This window comes from Papaver somniferum, chromosome 1, assembly GCF_003573695.1.
Source record: "Papaver somniferum cultivar HN1 chromosome 1, ASM357369v1, whole genome shotgun sequence".
Taxonomy (NCBI): Eukaryota; Viridiplantae; Streptophyta; class Magnoliopsida; order Ranunculales; family Papaveraceae; genus Papaver; species Papaver somniferum.
The window spans coordinates 150444493-150471299 of NC_039358.1; the positions used below are offsets into that span (position 1 = coordinate 150444493).

The following is a 26807-nucleotide window of genomic DNA, read 5'->3' on the forward strand; positions in this document are numbered from 1 at the left end:
CTATGAGTCTTGATTTCTGGTCTATTATAGCTAAGTCTCGGACTAGGATAGAAAAGTGTAGTTGAGCTCAAGGACTTCATGGCGATTCATCATACAACGACGAAGATCTACTCAAGGAACCGTGGAACTTCATCAACAAAAAGGTATGTGGATACTTGAACTTATCTATCAATCAAAAGTCTATCTATTCTATCTCCTACTTCTTATGAGACAAAAATTCGTATGCTATATAGACTGGATCATACACATTTGACATTTCGAGCTGAGTATTCACTACTTATCTTTTTCTCGAAATCGTGTGTTGGTAAAGCGTTTCGCTTTGATCAAGTTTATCTTCACCTAATGACAAAAGTCATGAAAAGTTTCAATTACTTTTAGAATTGCTCTGACGTGAAACGGTCTGTGAATAACGGATATATAACGTCCTCTGAGAATGTCTCAATTATTGGAATGAGAGTTTAGATTACATAACCATGTATTCCTTAATCCGAAGTTTTCGAAATTTGTTGATTGAGAGAAACCAGAGGAATTGGCTTTGCCGAGTCCGCAAACTGACGAAACCTCTCTTGCCGAGAATTTCTGCTGGGATTTTCCAAAAACTCGTTTGCGTGTTTAGTCCGCGAACTCAGTCCGCGAACCTATTACACGAACTGGCGGAAGTCTCTTTGCCGAGATTTTCTGCTGAGTTTGGAAAACTCTGCCGGTTGCCTTAAGTCCGCGAACTTGTCTGTGAGCTTAAGTGGTTATGATCTAAAGATGTGCTTTGAACATGAAACTTAAATTACTAAGGAATGCTTTATGCAAACCGTGGCTATAAAGTTCATGAGCCGATTCATCGAATCGAATCATCTTTGTTTCAATTGTGTCTTGTGTAGTTACATAAGATCTCATAGCAATTGAACAACTCTCTAACTAGTTCATTTGAGTCAATTGAACTAGTTATGGTGAAGAAGAACTAGGTTAATATCAATTGCTCATATGGTTAACCTTTTGGGTTACTATGTTGAACCAACATACACGTACACGTTTGGGCACGGTTTTCACAAACCCAGTAAATGTCTACCCAAGTGTGTATGACAAGCTAAGTTTTCGATCTAACGGTTGATAAATATTAGCTTGAATCTAAACCAGGTTTTCATCTGGTGAATATGGATTGCTTTGTAACTAAGGCAAAACCCTGATTTGGAGGCTATATAAAGGAGACATCTAGCATTGTGCAAAACTAATCCCCACACGTCTGTGTGATACTAGTGCGCTCGCTAGAGTCGATTCTCCTTTAACCTTTGGTTTTCTTCTCTAAAACCAGGTTAACGACTTAAAGACTTCATTGGGATTGTGAAGCCAGACGGATACTACTTTTATCGTTGTTGTGTGATCTGATCTTGCATATTCTATCGTACGAGTACAATCTATTGATTGGCTTGAAATCATGAGAGTTCTCCGATAGGCAAGATAAAGAAGTCACAAACATCTTCGTCTCACTGTTTGTGATTCCTCGACAAACCGCTTGTGTAGTCAAGAAGGATTTTTGAGAGGTGATTGATTAATCTAGGCTGTTCTTCGGGAATATAAGACCAGCTTATCAATTGGTTCTTGTTCACCTTGATTTCATATCTTAAGATGGAACAAAAACCTAGGTTTTTCGGTGGGAGACAGATTTATCCTTTGATAGACTTTTATGTGTGAGACAGATTTGTTTATTATCAAGTCTGTGATTTTGGGTTGCAGCAACTCTTAGTTGTGGGTGAGATCAGCTAAGGTAATCAAGTGTGCAGTATCCTGCTGGGATCTGAGGCGTAGGAGTACAACTGTACCTTGAATTAGTGGGAGACTGATTGGTGTTCAACTATAGTCCAGTCCGAAGTTAGCTTGTAGTAGGCTAGTGTCTGTAGTGGCTTAATACAGTGTGTATTCAATCTGGACTAGGTCCCGGGGTTTTTCTGCATTTGCGGTTTCCTCGTTAACAAAACTTCTGGTGTCTGTGTTATTTCTTTTCCGCATTATATTTTTTATATAATTGAAATAATACAGGTTGTGCGTTAAGATCATCAATTGGAAATCCAACCTTTGGTTGTTGATTGATATTGATTGATCCTTGGATATTGGTCTTTGGTACCATCCAAGTTATTCCTTGTATTTGATAAAGACTCGCTATTGTTTTTAGCTTGAGTAAAAATCAAATCAAGAGAGAGATATTAACTCCTTGAGATACTTTAATCTAGATTGAGTCTGACTGTCTAGTTTATTCTCTAGCAAAGTATTTCGGAGTTAGTCCATACAGATTGCTAAGCGAAATATTGGGTGGTGTCGTTAGACCCCCGCTTTTTCAATAGGGATCCAAACTCTTTTATCTTCTTGATTATCAACAACTGGCAATTCACTTATACCAAACATCACCAACATTTCAGTTGGAATTACCCATGCACCATCTAGTAAAATGTCAGAGACTTTCATATTTGGAAATTGGATCATAAAAGAATTCTCAGGGAACAAATCTAACAATGATTTATCTTTAATCCATTTTTCTTTCCAAACTGAAATGCTTTCTCCCTTCCCCACTAGCCATCTGGAATGATTTAGAACTTCATTTGCTACCCATTGCATACCTGGCCATACAAAGGATTTTCTATAATACTGAATCCAGTCACCATTTCTGTCTTGATACTTAGCTTGAAAATATATTGACATTTCATCATCTCCATTTAGAATTTTCCAATACAACTTCATTAAGAGAGATTTATTAAGGATTTCCAATCTTCTCAGACCTATACCACCTTCATCTATAGGAGAGCAAACAGAATCCCATTTTATTGTAATAACTTTTCTTGAAGAAGGATCACCAGTCCATAGAAAATTTCTGATGATTCTTTCACATTCCTTGATTATTGTTCTAGGCCACTTGTATACTGCCATTGTATATATGGGAAAGCTGCATAAAACAAATTTAACCAGAATCAGTCTTTCTTGAAATGAAAGTAATCTTCCTTTTCATCCATCCAAAATTTATTGCATCATCTCAACTATACTCCATAAATGAGAGGTTTTTATTCTTCATGGTTCCAGCATAACTCCCAAATACTTGTCTGAGAAGTTTGAGAGAGGCATGTTACATAATTCTGCTATTTCTTGTTTTCTTGAATCACTAGTACCACCAATAAAGCATTTGCTTTTTCTAAGCTAATGACTTGTCCAGAAGCATCTTGATATTCTTGTAAAACCTTCAGAAGCTTTCTCACATTTCACTTATCAGCATTGCAGATATAAAAATATCATCTACAAAAAATATATGAGAAGGATGAACATTCTTTCTTGTAATCATTGGCTGAATTTGATTATCTTGCACCATTCTTGTAAGAGTTCTGCTTAGGAGATCTTCAGCTATGACAAAAAGGAGTGGAGACAATGGGTCACCTTGTCTCAACCATCTACTAACTTGGAAATAACCCACAAGGCTTCCATTTAATAAAACAGATATCTTAGCTGATTTTAGAAGAGTATGTAGCCATCTAGTAACATTACTTGAGAATCCAAGCTTTTGCATTACTTGGAACATGAATTCCCAACTCAGAGAGTCATATGCCTGAGTGATGTCTAGCTTCAATCCCATGTTGCCACCTCTTCTCTTGTGTTCCAAATCATTTACTAATTCAGAAGTTAAAGCAATCTTTTCTTGAATATTTCTCCCTTTAATGAAGGCACTCTGTTGAGGAGATACCACTTTTTTAATGATTTCAGTTAACCTTTTTGTAATAATTTTTGTGATAACCTTAAAGCTGAAATTCATCAATCCAATTGGCCTAAATTGATTTTCTCTTTTAGCATTTTTAACCTTTGGAAGAAGTAATAAGAAATTTGCATTTAAACCATTAGGAATGAATCCTCTACTCCACCAAAACTAGATTGCTCTTATGAAAGCTTTCTCAATTATCTCCCATACTTCCCTATATAACCATACAGCAAAGGCATCTGGACCAGGAGCACTATCTGGGTTTAAATCAAAAACAACTTCTCTTATTTCATCTGCATTTGGAATAGCTTCAATCATATAATTTTCTTCTTCAGTCACTACCTCAGGAATATCATTAAAAATATTAGTTGCCATAGAAACTTCCTGAAATGTAAATTTGTCTTCAAAATGCTTGACTAAAATGTCTGTTATCTCCTCTTGGTTAGAAGTAATGCCACCTTCTTGTTTTTCTAATTCCACAATAGAATTTTGAGTTTGTCTTACCTTTAGGTTAATACGGAAAAATCTTGTATTAGCAGCTCCTTCTTTTAACCATTTTACCCTTGATTTTTGTTGAATAATTGCTTTTTGTTGATCAAGTAAAACCTCTTGTTGCCCTCTTAAAGTCACAAGTTTATTGAGCAGATGCAAATCCAAAGGATTTCTGTCAGATAATAAAGTTGCTTTCATAACATCTTCTTCAACTTGTTTAAGCTTTTTTGTAACATCAACAAAAGTATTCCAGTTCCATAATTGTAAATATTTTTTGAGTCTTTTTAGTTTACTCATATATATAAAACCAGGACTTCCTAAAATATCTGAATTCCAAGACTCCATGATTGTTTGCTTAAAAAAAGCATGAGATTTCCATACCATTAATGCTCTGAAAGGAACATTTTTTTTGGCTTTGGAATGACAGCACTAGCACCATACAAAACTCCATGATCTGAAATGCCCCTTGCACCAACTTTGTAACCCCAACTTGGATATAATTCCAGCCATTTATCATTAAATACAACCCTGTCTAGATTGCAGACAATTCTTTTTCTTCCAGCTCTGTTATTACACCGAGAGAATTCCAGACCAGTTTTTGGCGAAGGTATCAGACCACGGATGCTTAAGCAATTATTAAACTCCAATATTGAGATTCTTAAAGGTTTTAGACCACCTACCTTTTCTTCCTTACAAGTAACAACATTAAAATCACTTATTACCAACCATGGTTTATTTAAGGAATTTATTTCCTCCATTTTATTCCATAACTCTCTTTCATCTACAGTTAAGGATGCTGCGTGAACCCCAGTTATTAAAGTATCACCAACTGAAATTGTTATCTCTTGACTAGTGCATGAAATTAATAATGGAGGTTTTATTGAAGCACTTCAAAGAATCCATATGTTACCTTTATTCAACTCAGATGAATTATGAATTATTTCATAGTGCATACCAGCTAGTTTCAATTTTTTAATGACCTCTGTAGAATATCTTATTTTAGGCTCTGCTAGAATTAAAATTGTAGGACTAAAAGAATGAACTAAACTTTTAAGTTTATCTTTGGCCTTTACTCTTCTAAGGCCTCTGATATTCCAATATATAATCTTCATTTAGAAGGTTGAGAATGAGAAGAATTACCTCTTCTCAGGTTCCCATTTTTACTCAAATTTGATATTAAACTTGCAGCCTGCTTTCTAGTTGTAACATTTGCACCTGTCTTCTGCTTTACTTGATTTTCTACATTTGAACCAAACTTCCCCAGTGGAGGAATCACTGTAACAACTTCATTTATAGAGGGTGCACTTGAAGTTACTTCTAAAACTTTTGATGCAGATAAAAATGGAAAAGCATTTGGTGAGTTTAAAATTTCCTCTGGTGTATTCTGGAGAATTTGGAACTTGTCAGAATTTACCACCACTTCAGTTTGCTTATTTTCATCTAAAATTTTACCATCCCTACTTTGTGAAATTGGAGGAATAGTGGCATCAACAATCTCATCTTCACTATCCAGTACAAGTTGAGTATTCTGAGTTGTTTCATCTTCTCCAAAGCAAATATCAAAACCAACCTTATTTTTATTCTTCACCCTTCTCCAGATTTTCTTAGTTTGAATTACAGGTTCTGCTTCTCCCTGCTCTGGAACTTTATTCTTTGATCTACATTCTTTTACTGAGTGACCTACAACTTGGCAGTGAATACAAAACTTCGAAACTTTGGAATATGAACTCTTTGTTCAAAACTATCATACTTGGATTCAACCCATATTTTGTTAGGAATATAATTTGACATATACATTTCAACCAGAACACTTGCATAATACCCAATTTCTCTCTTAAGAGTTGTTTCATCTACTCTAATCGAGCGACCTAAAGAATTCCACATGTTTAGAATGATCTTTTCTTTCCAGTGTTCCATGCTAAGACCTGGAAATTGAACCCAAACAAAAGCAGTTGTAGATTTTTGCTCCTCTAGTTTAAAATTTGGTTCCCAGCTTCTGAGTTTTAAATTTTGATCTTCAACCTTCCAATCTCCACTCCAAATATGTTTTTTATCATGTTCATTATCAAGTTTAATAACAAAACATCATTTTCCCAATGAGATTAACTGAATTGAACCTTTAATTTTCCATTACTTCCTTAAAATAGAATCTGCAGTTTGAAATTTCAGTTTAACGAAATCCAATCTCCCGATCAAGCTGTATTTCCATTCATTCAAACTCTCTTCAATATCATCATCGGAAATAAAACATTTAGGACTATCATCCTTTGAATTACTCATTTTTTCCCCAGAAATAAATCTAGGTTTTGAACTAAAATTATTCAATTCAAAAGAAAATGTTTCTGATCGGTTAATTGGTGTTTCCGACAGATTATCGATCATTTACTATCATATTGTTAACACCAATCATTTTAAATTAAAAGAAATCACCTGAATTTAAGATTTGATTCACATAGAAAACGAAGAAGGAAGAAAAAATGTTGACATGAGTCGATCGCCGATTCACCGAGTCACAGACACTCTATCTCTCCCGATTTTATTAAACACAAACTTTTAAACCAGACATTGTTATAGAAGCAAAAGCATGCACACATTGAAACCCATAGACGCGCCACCTATGACAGGTACAAGTCTTTGCGTCAAGGTTAACACTATGAGAACTCAACCCGCCCTCCACTTCATAAACATGAGCATTGGACTGTATAACCATCCAGGTTAAACCCTCATCAATAAGAGCCTTCATCTTAGATTCGTTCTTTGGTGTGGGAACTGTTATAAAACTTTGACCAGTATTTCTCCTCCCTGACATCATCTTCATCACATCCTTCTTTATCTGATCCAGAAGAGCATTCGCAGGGAGCTTCTTGTGTACCTTCATCCAACTATTGAAGGATTCAACATGAGTCGAAGATGTACTTCCATACATACAACCATGAAAAAAATGCATTTGACCATTTCTCGGGAGGGATATCTTCAATATAGTCTGCAATCCAACCACAAACGAGACCCCTAATCATAGCGATGGCATTTTAGAAACCTTCGGGACTAAGAGCATATGCAGCAGCTTGAAACGCATCAAGAACGACACCATACCTTTTGTCAGAAGCATTAATAGGTAAGTTCTGCTTAAGATGATAAAAGCAGAAATTGTGGAAGGCTCTAGGAAAAATAACTGGAATCGCTCTCTTTAATCCTTCCGCACGATCAGATAAAAATGTGATTGGCCTTTGATCATGATCAAGAACACTACTCAAATTTCTCATAAACCATTCCCAGTTTTCATTATCTTCACCAGGTACTAGGATCATGGCTAATGGAAAGAACCCTGCACAGAAGAAAACATGTTTTAGGACTTAAAAAATATAAAATCAAGCCAACATCTACATGAAGTATTATGCAGCTAAAACAAAATAATGCATAATGTCTTATGCATCTAAACAAAATGATGCATAAGACATTATGCACGTGCATAAAAAGAATCCATAATCAGAAAAGTGAAAATAATAATGCATAAGACATTATGCAGCTAAAACAAAATAATGTATGATGTCTTATGCATCTAAACAAAATGATGCATAAGACATTATGCACGTGCATAAAAAGGATGCATAATCAGAAAAGTGAAAACAATAATGCATAAGACATTATGCATCTAAACAAAAAAATGCATAAGACATTATGAAGCCAAAATACACAATGCATGAGACATTATGCACATATATAAAAATGATGCATTGTTTGAAAAGTGAAAGCTACTGTCTGAAAAATTACCATTTTCAGCATTGATACTAGTTGCACCCATGAGGCATCGTCTAAATCTCCCTGTGAGAAAGGTAGCATCGACATAAATCATGGGACGAAGGTAACGGTAACCATGGATACATGCCTCGAAAGAAATAAAGATGCACAAACTTATTTGAAGGTGCTTCAACTTCTAAATCAGTTGAACTCTCCTCGTTAGATTCAATTTCATCCATTTGAACTTGAAAATCAATCCAACTCCCATGATTTTTGTTGTGAATGGCATCTACATACCATACCCGATGCGAATACGACATGGAATCATCACAAAATATATCATCATACACTTTCTCTCTTCCATTGTAAGCTTGGTAATATTTCACATTGATCCCGTAGCTAGATTTAAAAAAAAAATTCAAATCAGAAGCTTTGAAACTCGGATCACTTCTGATTTCATCTTTGATAAGACTAGAAACACATTTACTGCTGAGCCTGTGGAAAAGCCTTTGACATCCCACACCACAGTGATGACTGCTAACATATTTCTTAACCTTAAACATCCTGTTTTCATCATCAACATCACAAACCTTATAGTCCCAAGGGCAATCTTATTTTGAGCATTTTGCATAGAACCTGCTAGGTTCATTCTTAGTATATAGAACAACATACCCAGAATTTAGCTCGTATTTCTTCACTGCAATACGTACCTCTGCTACACCTCCAAAAAAAACTTTACCAACTTCACCAAGTAATTTATCCCAATCCTCAGTCCTAAGAACCTTGTTAACAGGCACAGAACCATCTTCAAGGAAATTCACCATAGCTTCTTCGGGTTCAGGTTCTATTACACGACTACTTGAAGCTCTACTACAACTGCTGGAAGAATTGCATCCAACTTCAATAAGTAAATCAAAGCTCTTCTGACCTTTACAGTGGAAACGAGATACAAAACACTGAAACCGAACATCAGAATCAACTCACACAAACTTGCTTCCATCATTAAAGGAAAATCTGACATGATGAGGTAATAAACGAGTCCACTTCTGGCAAGCGGCTGTCTTCAAAGTCGCCAGAGTTGTGTTGACATCAACAGGATTTGCTAAGAAGTCACTGAAGTAGTGAATTACAGCTAGTGCACTAACAACATGCATTTCACCCTGCAAAAACATAAAGAGAAAAACAAAATCAAACATATCTATCCTACATATTACTTCACAAAAATTCTTACTCAAAATTAAAAGTTCAAATCAACAACAACAAAGATAGTCTACATTAACCATAATCAGATCAGAAATCAACTGGATATCAAAATTAATAACATCTACATTAACGTAACAGAAAACAGATCAAAAATCAACCGGAAAACAAGTTAAATCAAAAATCGACTAGAACAGAAGCGAAAGTTGGTATATAAACATCCGAACATGAAATCGAAATAAAAAGATTGAATCGAAAAGATCTACATTGATCGTAACAATTTCAAAACCTAGAAAATAAACAAAAATTTAAAAACAAGCTTAAAAGATCCAAAAAACGCTTCGAAAACATAAATTAAGCTTCGAAAACCTAAAATAATAGATCATAATCTTACAATAACTAAAACCTAGAATCAAATCAAGATTAAACAAAATCAGAACAAGATTAGAATGAAAACGAACGAACCTGAAGCTTGAATTTCAGATTATCTTTGCTGAGTAAATTCAATCTCTCAATCAGCTCCTTCTCATCTCTCGATAATTCAATCTCTCAGCTCTCGCTCCGGCTCTATCTCCTTCTCAATCTCTCAGCTCCCAATCTCTCGAAACTGAATCTCTCATCTCTCAATCTCTCATAACAAATGAGGCTAAACTGGGTAATAAAACAAAAAAGAAACAGAATTTTGAAAACTCTGGGTGCCGGCATAATTTGCACGGCGATTTTGGATGCGCGTGTGATTTTTTCCACACGTGGATTTCACAGTGTAAAAAAGTGCAAAAATGAGTATGGTTGTAGTTTTCACTTTTCACTTATGCAAATTAGCGATCTTGTCAGGGGAGGAAACACAAATTACCCCTTCTTTCTTTTTGTCCCCCGACTTTCATATCCCCAAAGAGTTAGTTATTCGCTCTTATTTTTGTGACTACGGTAATGACTGTAGTCTAAAATCTGTTGGTCGCTTAAATGTTGGTTTAGTTCTGTATATCGGAGGTCTCATGGAATCAATCATCTTCCACAACTATTAACATTTATGATTTTCCAGCTAGCGTGATTTTCACTCAGGTAACTTCTTCAACTGGTGAAATTTATTTCTTTGAATAGATTTAGTGAGATTTTAGGGCTTTCCCCTAATAGCTGGTTGAATTTGATTTATTATTTAGGTTGATAAAGAAATCGTCACCATCTTTTTTTTTTTTGCTCTGCATTCAAGGGGTATAAACATAATATGTCAAGGTCTAATAACTGAAGAGTTATGATGTAATTTTGTGTTATTATTTGAGTTTAAGTTTAACTATGTTCTAAGTAAAGATTACGTTAGAATCCAAACTTATCTAAGAACAAACTAAATGGACTGATATAAGATAATTTTTGCGTTGGTTCAATCTTGAGATATATTGGAAGGAACTTTCAGCTTCTGATCTTTTGATTATGGTGTGGCTCATATATTTTAATGTCTTAATGTGCATTGCAGTCCAATGATTATCTTGCACGACTCCTATTGTACTTTGCCATTGCAGTGAAGAACTTTCTGGTGAGACAACAGTCTTCAGTGAAGTCTTTGAGGTAGTGCTCAAATTTTGTCACTTTTTGAATATATTCTTGTTGTTGAAGGTAAACTATGACTTTATGAGCTAATCAACGTTATTGTGGTGCAGGTGATACATTCATTTTGTTCAACCAACAGTTGATAGGGAGCAAAAGAGGGTTAGAAAACATCTTGGAGTTCCAATCTTTATCTTTGTATGACTTCATATGAAAAGGTACACCATAGCATATATGAATCTCTATGTTTCTACAATCCTTGTATAGCTGTATTGTTTTCCAGACTTAACGACAAAAACACAACCAGTAATTTTTCAGTTGTTCTTGTTTTTTAGTTGAGCAACAAGTCTTGTTGTACAGTTCTCCTTCCAGATTACATGAAGTTTAATGGATATCTTCTTTTGATTACTTAACATGTACATTTTTTGGTTTTTAATCGTGAATTTGCTTCTGTCTTTTGTTGTAAGCAGCTAAATCTCTAATGTGTCTCTCATTTTCTTGTTTGTATGGGTCTTTGTCGATCGGATATGGTTGTAAACTGTGATAGTGAGGGGTTGATTATTATGTTAACCTTTAGAAACTCACATGTTGATTTAATTTGATTGTTATTGCTGTATGTGTATTCTGATCTGTCCGTAGCTCTGTCACTCATTCTATCTTGTAAAGCAACTGTTTTGGATATGGGCATTCACGGCACTGACAAGCATTCCTGTTCTATTTCTTTTATTTGGCTCTCTATTGGAAACTTTATATGATTTGGAAGTGTGGTAGTTTTAAATACTGTGATCCTTTAAATTGATTGTAATGCCATGATTTACTTATAATTTGTGCGAAGTTGTGGTGGTCATGAATCATGTAGTGACTGCATAAGGCTTGGTTCCATTTTTATTGGCTTGAGCTGCGGAAGATTTTTAAAGTTGAAGTTGCACATTTCGGAAAAGTTCTTGTCTAATACTGATGTAAGTAACAAAATCTTGTAAACGTTAAACACTCATGAGGTATTTTAACATATAAGTCGCATACTATTTCAGCATCTTTCTATACTGGGAAATCTGTTAAACACACATGTGACCTTTTGTGGTGTTGTGGTTCACTGCTCTTACTGGTGCCCAACTCTGGCCTTCTCTTGGAAACAATGTTCTTAGACATAAAGTTCCAGTTGGGAACATTCTCTGAGAGATGCAAAGCTCGGTTTCAAGGACTTAGAGGTGATCCTTGTTGGTAGATCCGCATGTATCCCAGCTGTTCAGGAGCTTGTGAAATCATCGACTGGTAAAGACCCAAATGTCACTGTGAATCATGGTGAAGTAGCTGCTCTTGGTACAGCGGTTCTGGTTAGTTACAGCCCACTCCTTATTCGTAATTCATGCCATTCCACAGTGAATACTGGCTAACTTAATTGTTTCTTGATTGTCTAAATTTTAGGCTGTTCTTTTTGTCTGGAGATGTAAGTACATTGTTCTCACGAATGTCTCACCATGGCTCGTGTTGGAAACACTTTCTGCAGTTCATGTCATTTACAACCCATTCCTTATCACAATTCATTCTTAATCATGTGAGTGACAATGCGATTCCATGATGAATGCTGGCTTGCTTAATTGATTTTTGATTTTCTGAACAATAGGCTGGTGCTTTATCTGGGGATAACTAAGTGACATTGTTCTCCTGGATGTCCATTGTCTCTTGTTTTGGAACCATTTTGGAGGTATGGTAGCTAAGATCATCCCAAGGAACCCCCATTGCCGACCTCAAAAATTAGAGGTGTTCTTTACAGGTGCAGATGGACAAGTACTGAGATAAAAGTACTACAGGGAGAAAAGAAGTTTGTGAGAGACAACAAGTCTCTCGGATGCCTCCGTTTAGATGGTATTCCGCTGGCCCCAAGTATGTTTTTCTTTGACTATTCTCTTCCGTAAACATTATTAATTGCCAATTGCACCATCCCAAATTCCAAGGCTAGATATTTGAGGTCTTTCTGGTATGAAAGATGCCAATTTGTAGAAATTGCTAAGCGGTTACCTGTTTGCTGTCAACTAGTGTTTGCCAGCATTAGTTGTCCAAACTCTCCATTCCTTCAATAGTGAAGTCGGTGGGCTTCTTTTTCTGCAGTACTTCTTCTTTTTAACATCTTATGTATTCGCATGCATGTTGATCATCTGAGACGATTTTGTTTGAGCTTGTAATAACTTTCCTTGATCGTATTGCTCAAGTCTGATTTTGTGATATCCTTTTAACTGTTTATTTGTGGTTGTACCAATTAAGAGCCAAAGTCAGAAAAGCTAGCTGGTCAAGCTTGGATGCTGAGAATATTATCTTTGTTTGTTTGGTAACTGTTTGCTGATGTGTTGCCTTTCAATGCTAAAATAGCCGCCTTCTCTTCCAAGTTCGTTGTGCGTTGCTTGCTTTGTAATTCTGGAGTGCAGAAACTTATAAAATGTCCTTTAGCGAGAGTTGTTTGATTCAATTTAGGAATTCCTTGTCCTTATAGCAATAACTTTTTAGAATTGGGTAAGCAATGGTTTTCTCATCCTTGGAATATGTGGAATCAGATTTTTGCCTGTTTAACTTGGTTTATCTGGAAATATAGGAATAGTATGCAGTTTGATAAGATTAAACCTAGCCCATTAGACCTACAAGCCAGTTTAGGGAACAACTTCTTCAATGGGATATTAGATACCCTTTGGTTGCAATCAGCGTAAGGATGGAAGCTCAGGAAAAGAACAAATCTAGATACGCGCTCAATCCTCTGAAGAACATTACCAAATTGATGCTTCTTTTAAATAAGGGACAGGACTGTATGAGGTTGGAGTTCTTCTTATAAGGAATGGTGTTATTGACACTACAGGGCCAGATGCTCTAGCTTTTCAACTAGCAGATTCTTGGGCAAGGCAGAGAGGGGAAAAGAAAGTGGAACTCCTTTGCTACTGTAAAAGAAGCATTTTATTAGGCCTGTCAATATTTGTCCGATATCCGGTATCCGTTTCCGAGTATTCGAGATCCTATAGGGTTTTATCGGATATCGGATATCAGATCGGATATTTCTTCCTTAACATATCGGAAACGGATTAGACCCCATCCGAAATGTTAATATCCGATATCCGATAGTATAGAAACTTATTTGTAATTTATCCTAATCTCGAGTCTAGTATCGGATATTATCGGATATTGTCGGATAAATATCCCATAAGTGTCAATTATGAAAATGTTTTACAAGGGTTTTTAAACTTTTTTGTTATAACCGGATACTATCGGATATCCGACAGCTTAGCCTATCGGAATCGATATCTGATTTTGATATCCTATAGGATATTATCGGATATCGAATATCCGGTAGTGCTTAACATGTCGGATATCGGATTTCTAAATATCCGGCGGATATTCTTCCATTGACAGGCCTACATTTTATGGTTTATTTTATTTTTTTTGAACAAAGGAACAAATATATTACATAGAAGCGTTCATTGAAGCATTTTCTAAGTAAGGAAATAACAAAGCAGGTGGATTAAACCACCATTCCCCACAAAGATGATGCTTCCTAGCAGCCTTAACTAGCGCATCAGCAACCTTATTACAACCCCTATAAACAAACACACAAGACCACATAACATTTCTATTACATATATGAACACATTTCTTCAGTAAAATCTTACTCTGCGAAGGAGGAAGAGAAGACTTATTGTTTACATAAGAACTGATATTCAGGTTATCAGTTTCAAACACAACATTAGACCAACCATTAGAAGTCGTCATTTCCATTGCTTCCAATAAATCCCAAGCTTCTGCCTGATGAATATCAATAGCTCTTCTTACTGTTGATTTTCCAGCCACATATTGTCCCGCATCATTCCGAATTATTATACCAATACCAGCCAATAAAGAAAGAGGACTGTAAGAAGCATCAATGTTGATTTTCAAAACATTCAACGGAGGTGGCTTCCAAGCATCATTCACAACAGATCTAACAAAAGCAGGAATACTTGATGCAGCATGTAATTGATGCTTTGCAATGTAAAAACTAACCTGATGAATGACAGAAGTATGATTAGGAGAAAGGTTAGAAAATATGACTCTACATCTGTGTATCCCGATAAAATGCATAATGCAAACTATAATGTGTATGACATGAGGGGTACTATGAATGTTTATCTGAGAGTCGTGAGATTGCCAAGTCTGAACCCATGAGAGAAGAGAAGCAAACTGCATCATTGAAGTATGTTGTTGTGGGAAAAAGTATCTCCAAATGGCCTGAGAGAAGGGACGATGAAGTAAAAGGTGATCAATATCTTCAGAGTGAGCTGAGTTGCAGAGCACACATTGTTGATCAACAGAATTCATGTGTAAACAATCTTGCTTTAACTGGCAGTGCATTATGAAGACCCTTCCACAAAAAAATCTGGTATTTGTACGGCATGTTTAGCTTCCAGAATTTCAACCAGAGGAGACAAATTGAGAGTTGTACTACTTATATTGTCTTGCTAACACAACAATTTGTAACAAGAAGAAGTTGTGAAAACACATGAAGCAGTGTAAGGCCAAACCAAAGTATCTTCTTGATCTAGCTGGATGGGTATAGTCAGAATTAGATCTACTTGTGTTGTGAAGGAGTAAACAACTGTCGAAGGAGGGGAACATCCCAGTTACCAGTTTGAGAGTCAAACAGCTGAGAAACCCAGTGATAATTAGAAAGATGCAGATCATCCCAATCTGTAAGTGCTGATGGTAATATGTAATTAAAGCTCAATCTGTGAATAAGTTTAAGTTGACTAAGTGCTGATGTAGACCCAAATGTATTGATCTCTCTACTCAATCTGTGAATATATATGTAATGATATTGAATTTCCTTAGGAGAGGAGTTGTATGATATTACTACCATTTTTTCATTTTAGCCTGAAAATAGGTCAAATTGAAAAAGTGACGGTAACTTTTTCCAGAAACGGAGAGAATATTATTCTCACGCCAAGTTTTATATATCTTCTGCTTAATAAATAAATAAATAATCCCAAAGTGGAAATCTAGTTTTGGTTGAAAATAGAGCTTTATCCTAGAATAAGATTTAAACCAGATCCAGACATTGGACCATTATGTGGCGTAAGACGGATTTTTTCGTTGCTTAAAGGAATCGGAATGTCAGAAAAATTTGCTTACATCTTATAGGTTTATGTGAATTTAGGACGAGGAAGAGGAAGGCGAGGCTACCCAGGCCAGCAGCTTTATGACTATCAGTATATGCCTAAGCAATGGGCTTGTGTTATCAATATATGTCTAATCAATGGGCTTGTGTGAATTCAGGTTGGATTCTGTTGAGGGACGTTGAATGAAAGATTTGTTATCAGTGATTCAGTATAGTTTTTAGGGGAAATTAGGGGGAGATCCAAAAAAAAAATATTCTCATTCTCAGGCCCACAATTAATTTTAGGTACCGTGACACTCATAATTATATGAAATTAGTAAAAATGTATGCATGACGGATTATGCATCCGCATGACGGGTTATGCATCAGGGGTATAATTGGCAACGCAACTTGGATATAACATATCTAGAAATCCGCGCCTTGGAATTTTACAAATTTTATATCGTTGGAAATCTTTTTAAGAGAGCTACGCAACGAGTACAAACAACAATATTAAATTTTTGTTTTTCACGAAAAAATCGGAGGTGATCATCATTTTAGGCAAAATTTCGAAAACTGACTACATAACCATTATGCAGCCACCAAAAAAGATGCATAACACATTCTACAGACGCATCACAAATTATGCAACCATTTTCTCGACTGCATAACAAAGTTATGCATCTATAACAAGTTATGGAGCCATTGTTTTGGTTGATTTTAGTGCGTACATAAAAAATTGATGCATAATGCATTATGCAAACATATTTTCGGATGCATAACAGGTTATGCATCTATTTTCCCGATGCATAAAAGATTGTGCAACAAATTTCTCGATGCATAATGCATTATGCAGCCATATTTTCGGATGCATAACAGGTTATGCATCAATTTTCACGACTGCATAACATGTTATGCAAATATTATTGTAGGTGCATGACAAGTTGTGCAGTCTTTGTTTTTGTTGGTTTCAATAGTGACGAAAAAGTTGATGCATAACGTGCTATGCAACCGTTTTCTGGACTGCATAACAAGTTATGCAACAAATTTTGTAGATGCATAACAGGTTATGCAACTAATTCCACAGTTGCATAACAAATTATGCATCCATTTTCATAACTACATAACAGGTTATGCATCCACTACTCCACCTGAAAACACCCATTATGCACACACCCATTCCAAACCAACAACAACACCATCATTCCTATTTCAGTTACCACCATGAACTACAAACACAAATATCAGTATCATCATCGTCTACCTATAGTCTACCTTTGGGTAATGGGTCACACTCCACACTCCAGGAAATAATAGCCAACTCTGTAACAGAGGAAGAGATTCAAAAATTTATACAGTTTCAGAGCAAAACGCTAAATCATCCTGTCAGAAAGGAGAACAAAAGGATGATTAGTAGAGCACAAAAACTTTGAACCCAAACTGGAGTTTCACATTGTAAACAAAAACCTGATAGAACAATCTGCAGATTTCATAGAAAAACAATATGCTTAGTGCAAACGTAGAAAGTTGTACTGCAAATTTGTACTTAGGTGTAGCTCAAAAAACTGAGAGAGAGTGCTAATAGAACGCTTGAGGATCATGGCCGAGAATAATCTGCAGATTTACTCACGAAGCATCATGTGTTTAATACTTCGTCTCTATCTAACATTTGGGAAAGATTTAACTAGCTGCATAATCCATAATCAGGGAGATATACCAAGTCGGATACATTTACGATCCTGACTCGATCTTATGCGACTAATTGATGAGAAACCCCATGGAAGAAATAAATCAGAAACCTCAGAGAAACCCCAAGATATAATTTCTCAAAAGAAACATGCTGCAATGATCGAACGCCTCTCAAATCTCCACCATTCTCCTCTTCGAAAAGCTATCTCACGTAAGTCTGATTCAAACGATGTGGATGCTTTTGAATCCAATAAATCATTTACAGATCGATTTTATGAATCTAAAAAATCAATCGAAACTGAAATCAACAGTTGTCGTCTTGTTACTGATTCAGAATCAAAAGCTAATCTGAAATCCGATCTTGACAAACTGTCGATTTCGATTTCAAGTGAGTAACCATCCTTTCAATCACCAGTAACTCTATCTCAGAATCAATCTCTAGTTCCATCTTCAGATGAACTCAACCCCATCCTTTTCCCGTGGATTTGCCCACCAACAGCGCCATCAACCCATCCATCTGTTGATCTCCAACTTGTCTTGTTTGCATACCCAATATCCACAGCTGACACCATTCTTCTCTGTTGTTTTAAGAACTCATAACTCGATTCAATTTCATCATCAGCAGGTGCTCGAATTCCTCTCCATCTCTCTAGTATATCAGCAGAGTCGACTGGTTTCTTTTCAGATAAAGAATGCATTCAGAGGTATTTTTTTGTAGATTGGATCTGGAGATGGAGGAGAAAGAGAGAGAAGAAAGAAGAAGAGTACGATGAACATATAAAATTTAATTTCAATAACTTTGGATCCGACAATAATTTTTCCCTAAAAAATGGGTGCGCGCCTTTAAATTTCTGGGCATGGGTTTCACAGTGAGAGAAATCTGAAAAATGGGTGTGACTGTAGTTTTCACTAGTTTTTATCTCCTCTGAAATTTACGTAAAAGTTCGTGTCCATTCTCTTGACTCTTCAACTAATAAGGCAGTAAAACTCCCCAGCATCTATTGTCTCTATCTCAGGGGAGTAGTCCTTTACTTGACATAGTTTTCTTTGCTTCGATGAGTTTAGACCCATGGTCCAATTATGTGCCAGGTTCCAAAAGAACAAAAGATAAACAGAAAATTTTACCGACAGCAATGTCCCCAACCCTGTTTAAACAAATTGCAAAAACTAAGCACAGCCATTATAAAAGCCTCGACTTATAATTCGTAAGTGGAGAATTATGGCATATCTTGCCAGTGCCATTTACATGCGCATTATCAAAACTTAAAATAGTAAACCGGCCTTATCTCACAATATAAATTAACTATATGAAATTGAGCCATTAGTCATAAAGTAACATACTTTTAATCCATAGTTATACAAGCTAACTAAAACTGATTGGACTAGAAATGATGGTTTCTAATTCAAATCAATCTAGTTTATCTGTATTGGTTGGTTGATGATCTCTTGTCATTACATTACATTATATAAGTGTTGGATAGAGAGAGAGATGGGACATAGGAGAAGCATGCAAGTAAAAGCAAAAGCAACATTCTGATTACATATCAGTTTTTTGTCCTTCTTATATCACAAAAATCAGAGGTATATAGTACATCATACCGACCCTATCTCACATTCCTTTAGCGATTCCGAGTTTGTTGATTTTTCCAACCTATACTCTAGATTTTGGTGTTTTCTTGTTATTTTAAGGGATAAAACAAGGACTGGAGGAGTAAATTAGTAACTCTCTCCCTCTACCTAGATGGTACTGTAGTCCCACCTCTACTGCTAACAACTACACCATGAGTTTGAGAAGACGCTCTTCAACTGGATGCATCACGCTTCTTTTTTCGTTAAAATAAAAATAGCATCATCAAGCTTCCAGGAAAGAGGGGGTAGAAATGAATTTCTTTTCTTGAGCAGAGAGTATTCAAATTCTCAAATGGTTCGGTGGACGTCCTTGCATGACTTATTTCAATTGAAAAAAAAATGAGAATGAATTTTCCACCATCATGTCCTAGCTAAATTGTGCGAAGGAGTCCCTCTGCCTTAAAGAAGGCCTTCTATGCATGTGCATTGCACGCAGTTAAGTTTCCGTGTACGTAAAACTTCGATAAATTAATAGTTTTGGAATTGCTAAATTCTATCAATTTAGCGAAGACAAATTAATAAATTATTATTATATCGAAACATATCAAATTTAATTTTAAATTTCTAAAATAAGTGTGTTGCATCAAATATCTAGAGATTTTATTTTCAGTTCAAATTATTTTCTAATTGTTTTATGACATATCATGTGTATAAATGCATATACTTTAATGTTAAAGTTAACACTAAATGACCGCTGCCATGGTGGGACGACCGATCGAAGAAATCAGCGCGAAAGTATCATTTTTCCTGACATGACGCAAAAATATTATTTTTCGTGACACGTCGCGAAAGTATCATTTTTCCTGACACGGCGTGAAAGTATCATTTTTCCTGACATGGAGATCATTTTTCCTGACACGGTGTGAAAGTATCATTTTTCCTGACATGGGGTGAAAATATCACTTTTCCTAAAACAGAAAATTAACCAATATATAGTTGCATAATGTGTTATGCATCCTTTATGGTGGTTTTCACAATGGCTATGCATTCAATTTTCGAAAATTGTGCCCAAACTGAAAGTATCACTTTTTTTAAAACGGAGGGAGTACATCGTTCTATTAGTTGCAACGGAAAATAAGTTGATGCATAAACCAAAAATGGCTACGTAAAATATTATGTATCATTTGTGGTGGTTTGCATAATGGATATACATTTAGTTTTCGAAAACTGTGCCTAAAATGATAAACACCTCCGAATTTTTGGAAAAAACTCTAATTTTGATATTGTTATTTGTACTCATTGGGTAGAGTTTTTTAAGAACGCGCGATTGGGGATACTAAAACTAATTGGGGGATAGAGGAAAAGGACAAAAACTGGATTTAAATAACAAAATCAGGGTCACCCCTTATCTAAGAATTTTATATAATTCCTAATCTACCCCTCACTAATTAGGTTTAATGTTTAATTATAATTAGGAAAAATCTTAAGTATTTGTTAAATGATTAGTGTGTATTTTTATTTGTATTTGGGTGAGTGATGTGAGAGTAGAAGGAGGGAAAAAGTATTTGAGAGGAAACTTTTTTTGGTGAAAACGGAGGATGATTGTGAAGAGAGAATTGTTGCTAAGAGGTTGAAAATTTGATTTTTTTTCTTTGAATCCACCATTTTTGCAACTAAAAAAGCTCGGTGCCGGCATGGACGTGGTATGAATACAATGCCGGAAGCAGCCATACCGGCATGGTATTCATACCACGTACATGCCGGCACCGAGCTTATCCCCCATTTTGAAATTCAAGCCGGCATAGTATTCAACCAAAAAACTATGCCGGTACAAAAGTTGTTTTTTACCGACCGCTATCCAGGGGGTCTGAGAGGGTCGGGGGGGGGGGGGGGGGGGGGGGGGGGGGGGGGGGGGGGGGTATAGCCCCTCCCGGATGTGTTCGAATTTTTTTCCTGGTTTTAATCAGTCCACTGTCGGTACAGTTAGTTAATTCCCGAGCATGCCGGTACTACTAACGGCACATTATGTTGCTTAAATTTCTTTGTCGGCATATGATGTAAAGTATCCAGAAAATTTATTTTTTTTCACTTGACTTTCGGCATTGATAGATTTCTATCGAGCATGCCGACATTTAGTTATAGCATTGAATGTTAGTTACCAAGCATGCCGGCACCATTTTCCGGCATGGTCTTCATCAATGCCTGCGATGTAAAAATTTTTATTTCCGACATGGTCTTCATCACTACCGACATGGTCTTCATCACTTCCGGCATTGTCTTCATTACTACCGGCATGTTTTCATCACTTCCGGCATGATCTTCATCACTACCGACATGGTTTTCATCACTTCCGGCATGGTCTTCATCACTACCGGCATGGTTTTCATCACTTCCGGCATGGTCTTCATCACTAGCGGCATGGTCTTCATCACTTCCGAATGTAAAAATAAATAAATTGTTTTCAAAGTGAGGAACCGGCAGAGAAGGAGAAGAGAATTTGAAAGGGAGTGGAGAAAATTTAGAATTTGAAAGGAAATGGGAATATTTAGGTTTCAAAGCCTTAACCCTAAAAGGGATTAATAAGAAGTGAAGATGGAAATGGGGGATATGATTTTAAATTTTTAGATTTTTATTTTGAGGTAAGGGTATTTTAGTAATTTTGCCTCCAGAAAACACCCCTTAGCAAACACTATTGGTTGGGGGAAGTAATTTGTATCCCCCAATTAGTTTAAGTATCCCCCAATCGCGCGTTCTTTTTTAAGACCATTCCAACGAGATAAAAATTTGTAAAATTCTAAGGCACGGATTTCTAGATATGTTATATTAAAGTTTGGTTGCCAATTATACCCCTGAAAAGATAGGATACATAAGAAGTTATAGTAATTGGAATAAAATGGAGGGACAATTTAGAACTTTCCAAGGTATGACACCAAACCACCCAAATCCAATCTTTTAACGTTATTTGTGGTTTTGTTTTTTTTTTGGGGAGATACTCATATTTACCTCGTAGCAATTAGTTTTATAAATTCATTAATTTCGTTATTTGAGAACTAATGGGAGAGCCCAAATAACATAATGATTAGAGTGTCTAAATTTATAGTAGGGTATTTACTTACAACTTCTCCAAGAGAGGATGCTACTTCGCTGCACGAAGACTTGTCCAGAGAATTTCCTGAAATATCTCTCGTGAAAAAGGAAACATGGTTACTATATTTTGATGGCCCTGCTACTCTTAGTAACAACATTGGAGGAGCCCGTATAGTTCTATTGTCACCTGATGGTGAAATATTCTCTCATCCATTCAAGTTGGATTTCAAATGTACAAATAACTCAGTAGAGTACGAAGCCTTCTTGTAAGGGCTATCTTTAGCCAAGAAAACGGGAGCGACACATAATCAAATCATAGATGAAAAATCTTCTAGTTAATCAGATGAACGAAGTATACACTCTTCCAAGGAAATTACTTAATATCCTCAAAGAGTTGAGGTGCACAAATTCCTAACTCATTTTTATGGGGCGATTATAGTTTACACCGATCATACAAATAATAGACATGTAAATGTCCTAGCAACCACAACCTCTAAGTTGGAGTTTGAAGGACCAGAGAAGACTTTGACTGTGCAAAGAAGTAATGTTTCATCGACTTGGCTAGAACAATCTGATGATGTCTAAAAATACAAGGGTACCAAATACATCACAATCTTTTAATTATCTACCTAGTCCTTTACCGGATGCGATCGTCTATGGACAAAGTCGAGACAATACAACAGATTCGGTTCACACTTCGTGTGATCGTCTATGGATACGAGATCGAGGCCACACAACAACAATATCACTTGTGTGATTGACTATGGATACAAGATCGAGACGATACGACAACAAAGTGTGCACTTGATAATAGGTACGGTATTAAACCGAAACTATATAGGATCAATATCAAGTGTTACGGAGTTAACGTACGTGTGTAATTTACTTAATTATAAAAACAATTATAATGCGGAAAACAAAGTAAATGACACAGCTAGATTTTGTTAACGAGGAAACTTCAAATGCAGAAAAACCTCGGGACCTAGTCCAATTTTGAATACTCTCATAATTAAGCCGCTATGCAAAATCTAATACCATATTTGTATATTTGAGACCAATCAGACTACCCCTAGCTACTTAGATCCCTCACATACCTGCGCCTTCGACTTCTAGAGTCACGCATGTGAATAACAAGTCCTTTGGATCGTATTCCAAACAGCAAATGAAGAATTTGTTTGGTAACCACTCTAATCAATCTTCCTAGAAGATATGTGAGTTGTTGACAAAGGCTCTTCTGTTTAATCTAATAAACTCCATTGTCTGGTTAGATTAATCTATCTTATGATTCCTGAAATAATCAAACTCTAGATTCACAATCAATCAATATAGATCCCAAAGAGAAACTATAAAGTGATGCCGATCTCACGCAACTAATCAATCAATTCTATCAAAGATAAACCGATTCTAGTTGGATCCCAGACGATCAAGGTTTGTGCACTAAATCTACAAGATACGAAAACTAATAAGAATTCTTCTTCATCTTCAAATCTTCTATTTCCTTCAATAACCTTCACAACAACACTCGTATCCTCTTGTGGTCAATCACGCACAGATCGGAGTCTGTTAACAATGGATTATCACAAGATGTCTTTAGATCCGAAGATGGTTCTAAAGATCCCGTTGTTACTTTGATCTAGTTTGATTGAGCCTTATATCAGAAGAGAAGGTTCTCAAGAATAAAAAAACTAGGTTCAATCAAATTTACAACAACCGTTAGTCAATCAAATCAATAATCAAAAACTAATAACACTGCAATTATCTAGTTTCCCACCAACGGTACTCATAGAGCTTCTTGATCCCATAGAAGTCTTTAAACGAGCGGTCATAAGATATTTCACCTAATTAGGGTACTTTCCTCTCCGGATAGACAGCTCCACCAGAAACAATAAGAACTGAAGTTTACCTGGTCTTTATGATAGTTTGCAAGAAATGCAAACTCAAGTATTTATAGACCAAGGTTGTTTGGACAACAAGGAAATTCCAAAACCAAAAATATTCTCAAGATATGCATTAAAGTACCTAAATTCGGTTTTCCTATTTCCAATTAGTGTTAACCAATATTTCCGAAAACTCTCATAGAAAACTTCTATTATTAGTTTAGCACATTAACTAATAATATTTTCCAAAGGATATGCTTTAATTGCTGATAATTAAAACATATATGACGAAAATCATAATTAAATTCTTTTCAATATTTTGGACCAGGATCACCTTGAGCATCAAGGAATATCTTTGAACAATAAATGATAAGAGTTATGTACATGTTCAAATATGTCGACATCTGGAAGCTTCTCATCTTGACAAACCCAAAACCCTAATTCACACACACCATGAAGAAATATGTGAACCATGGATATTGGTTTTGTTTATGGAACCGATTAAACCATCCCTCCAATATATGGTATGACCTGTTATAAAATGATTCCTAATATAGGTTGTAATCGGTTACACCTTGATCCATGAAGTATCTTGTGACCGGTTACACCTTGCTTCTCGAAGTATCTTGTGACTGGTTACACCTTTCTTCCCAAAGGTAGCTTGTGACCGATTACAACTAACTTTCCAATTCATATTGTGACCGTTTATACCTTGGTTACCAAAGTAACTTGTGACCGGTTACAACTTGCATTCACATATAGCTTGTGATCGGTTACACCTTGAATTCCAAAGTTACTTGTGATCGATTCCAACTAGCTATATGCCATAGGCTATGACCGGTTATGCCTCAAGTCTCAACAAAGTTAAGATATGTTCTATCATAGTCATCTTCCATTGGTCATCCAAAAGATATTCAATGAATAACAAGACCAAACATGATTTCCCTTTCGATTATGAAAACAAGTTCATACATCTACTTCCTTAAACTAATGTAAAGATACATAATTTTCTAGGATGAAATCACACCTATATAATGCACACATAATCAAATAAAAATATACAATAGATTACGTCGATGTCGTATTTATGAAGTTCCAAAAGATAAGCATTTAACTTCGTAATATGTTTTCCTTGATACTTTGATCATATTGTTATGACCAAGTCTGATCACTAGAGTATTATATACAATATATGCAGCTTCGCATGTTATGTTTTCGATGTAGCACGACTTGAAAGATACTTTATGAATGGAAAAAAGATCAAGTCAACATTACAAAACTCAAGTGGAAGGATGATGTAGTCGTTAATTCTTCTCATTCTTTAGGTCTTCAGAGTAATACTTGTATGTCTCAACATTCCTAGACTTTCTGTCTAACCTAAACGAAGTTAACTCTAGTATTTAATCAAGCAGCTCTAGATGAGTTTTGATACTAAAATATGATAACCAAACTTGACATACCAACACTTTCTGGGTTCAACCGACCTATGCTCTAAAAATCTCCCCCTTTGTCAATTTTAGTGACAAAACTCTTATTACATATGGAGTTAAACTCAATACAAAATAACTCATTCTTCATATGCTTGATTCCAAGTTTCAACAGCATAATAACCTGCATATATTCAATAATAAATGTCGTTGTTGACATTTGAATAACAAAAGATTTTCCTCCCCCTAAAGGCAAGCAGGTAAATATTCAATCCGAACATCTTTGTTATCCCCCTTTTGTAGCCTGAAATACTACACATCATGATGATATGTTTCTCCCCTTTAGTCTATGCTTTACTTTTTTGTTAGATATAATGTTTAAGCACTTCCTAGTGATTAAAAATCACTTGTTTACTCCATATAGTTCTCCCCCTATTTGTCACAAAGATGACAAAGGTTCGAGCAAACAAAGGACATCTCGAAAAGATCTTACAAATCTATAAGACTTGTACAACCTAAAAGAGTTAAGCACGAAAGTTTCACATACCATTTTAGATAACCGATATTAAAACCGAAACTATAAAAGTAATTTAGTTTCAATATATTATCAAAGAAACAATTGCCCGAAGCAATTTTCCCTTTAAGTCCGACAAATCGACTAAGATACTTAATTTTATTGTCGAACTGATTGCGTATGTACAACCGCTTATTTCGACAAGACACAAATAGAGATCGGAATTAACTCTATTTGTCTTATCAAGCTCTAATTATTTCAGAAAATAACGTAGACCTTTCTTTTTAGACAAGACAAACATTAGGTTAGTTAACTAGTTTTTTCTTGTCAAGGCATTCAATTAGACTTGAATAACCGAATCCTCCAATTGATAAGTCTAACTAAGATCAGAATTAACTTAGTTTCTCTTATCCGGAATCAAATGGACGAAACAAGTGGCCATGTAATTTTGTTAAGCCAAAAAAAAATAGATATAAACCAAAATAAATTGACTTGCAATTATTTTTCTCAACCAGAAGCAATTGAAATAAATATAATCATTATAACACCGCAATTTCACCGAATTTCGTTAAGCCAAAACAATTGATACCCAACAATAAAGAAGATACGAAAATACAAGTCAAATAAATTGACACAATTTTTCTTAACCAGAAACAATTATAAGAAGGAAAATAACCAACGCATGCTAGACCGACGGGGTTAACAATTTCATTACATCTGTCGTTACATAAAAACTGATAGGTGTTGTAAAACACCTAATTATATATCTAGTATTTATGCTTTCTTTGCTATTATCCTTGTGAATTGCATCTCTTATGTTTAGTTTTGAGTTATT

General features: G+C 35.6%; 2 protein-coding genes and 1 long non-coding RNA gene across 7 annotated transcripts; 1 reads left to right on the forward strand and 2 right to left on the reverse strand.

Moving 5' to 3' along the window:
* Positions 1 to 2310: 2310 nt before the first annotated feature.
* LOC113352259 lies at positions 2311 to 4564 on the reverse strand. Its single transcript, XM_026596105.1, has 3 exons — positions 3938 to 4564; positions 3237 to 3829; positions 2311 to 2929 (listed from the first exon to the last, which is right to left on the reverse strand). Exons 1-3 carry the CDS (start codon positions 4562 to 4564, stop codon positions 2311 to 2313), a joined length of 1839 nt encoding a protein of 612 aa, XP_026451890.1.
* A 5517-nt stretch (positions 4565 to 10081) lies between these two features.
* Positions 10082 to 13200, forward strand: LOC113304381. Of its 5 annotated transcripts, none has more exons than XR_003338168.1 (5): positions 10082 to 10219; positions 10629 to 10720; positions 10813 to 12033; positions 12125 to 12254; positions 12405 to 13200. It is a non-coding gene; the product is annotated as an uncharacterized LOC113304381 (long non-coding RNA). The 5 variants fall into 5 exon arrangements; XR_003338162.1 differs by having other exon boundaries at positions 10813 to 11658; positions 11731 to 12033; positions 12125 to 13199; XR_003338167.1 differs by having other exon boundaries at positions 10813 to 10917; positions 11535 to 12033; positions 12125 to 13196.
* A 943-nt stretch (positions 13201 to 14143) lies between these two features.
* On the reverse strand, positions 14144 to 15034 carry LOC113352266. Its single transcript, XM_026596113.1, has one exon. It carries the CDS (start codon positions 15032 to 15034, stop codon positions 14144 to 14146), a length of 891 nt encoding a protein of 296 aa, XP_026451898.1.
* Positions 15035 to 26807: the final 11773 nt, after the last annotated feature.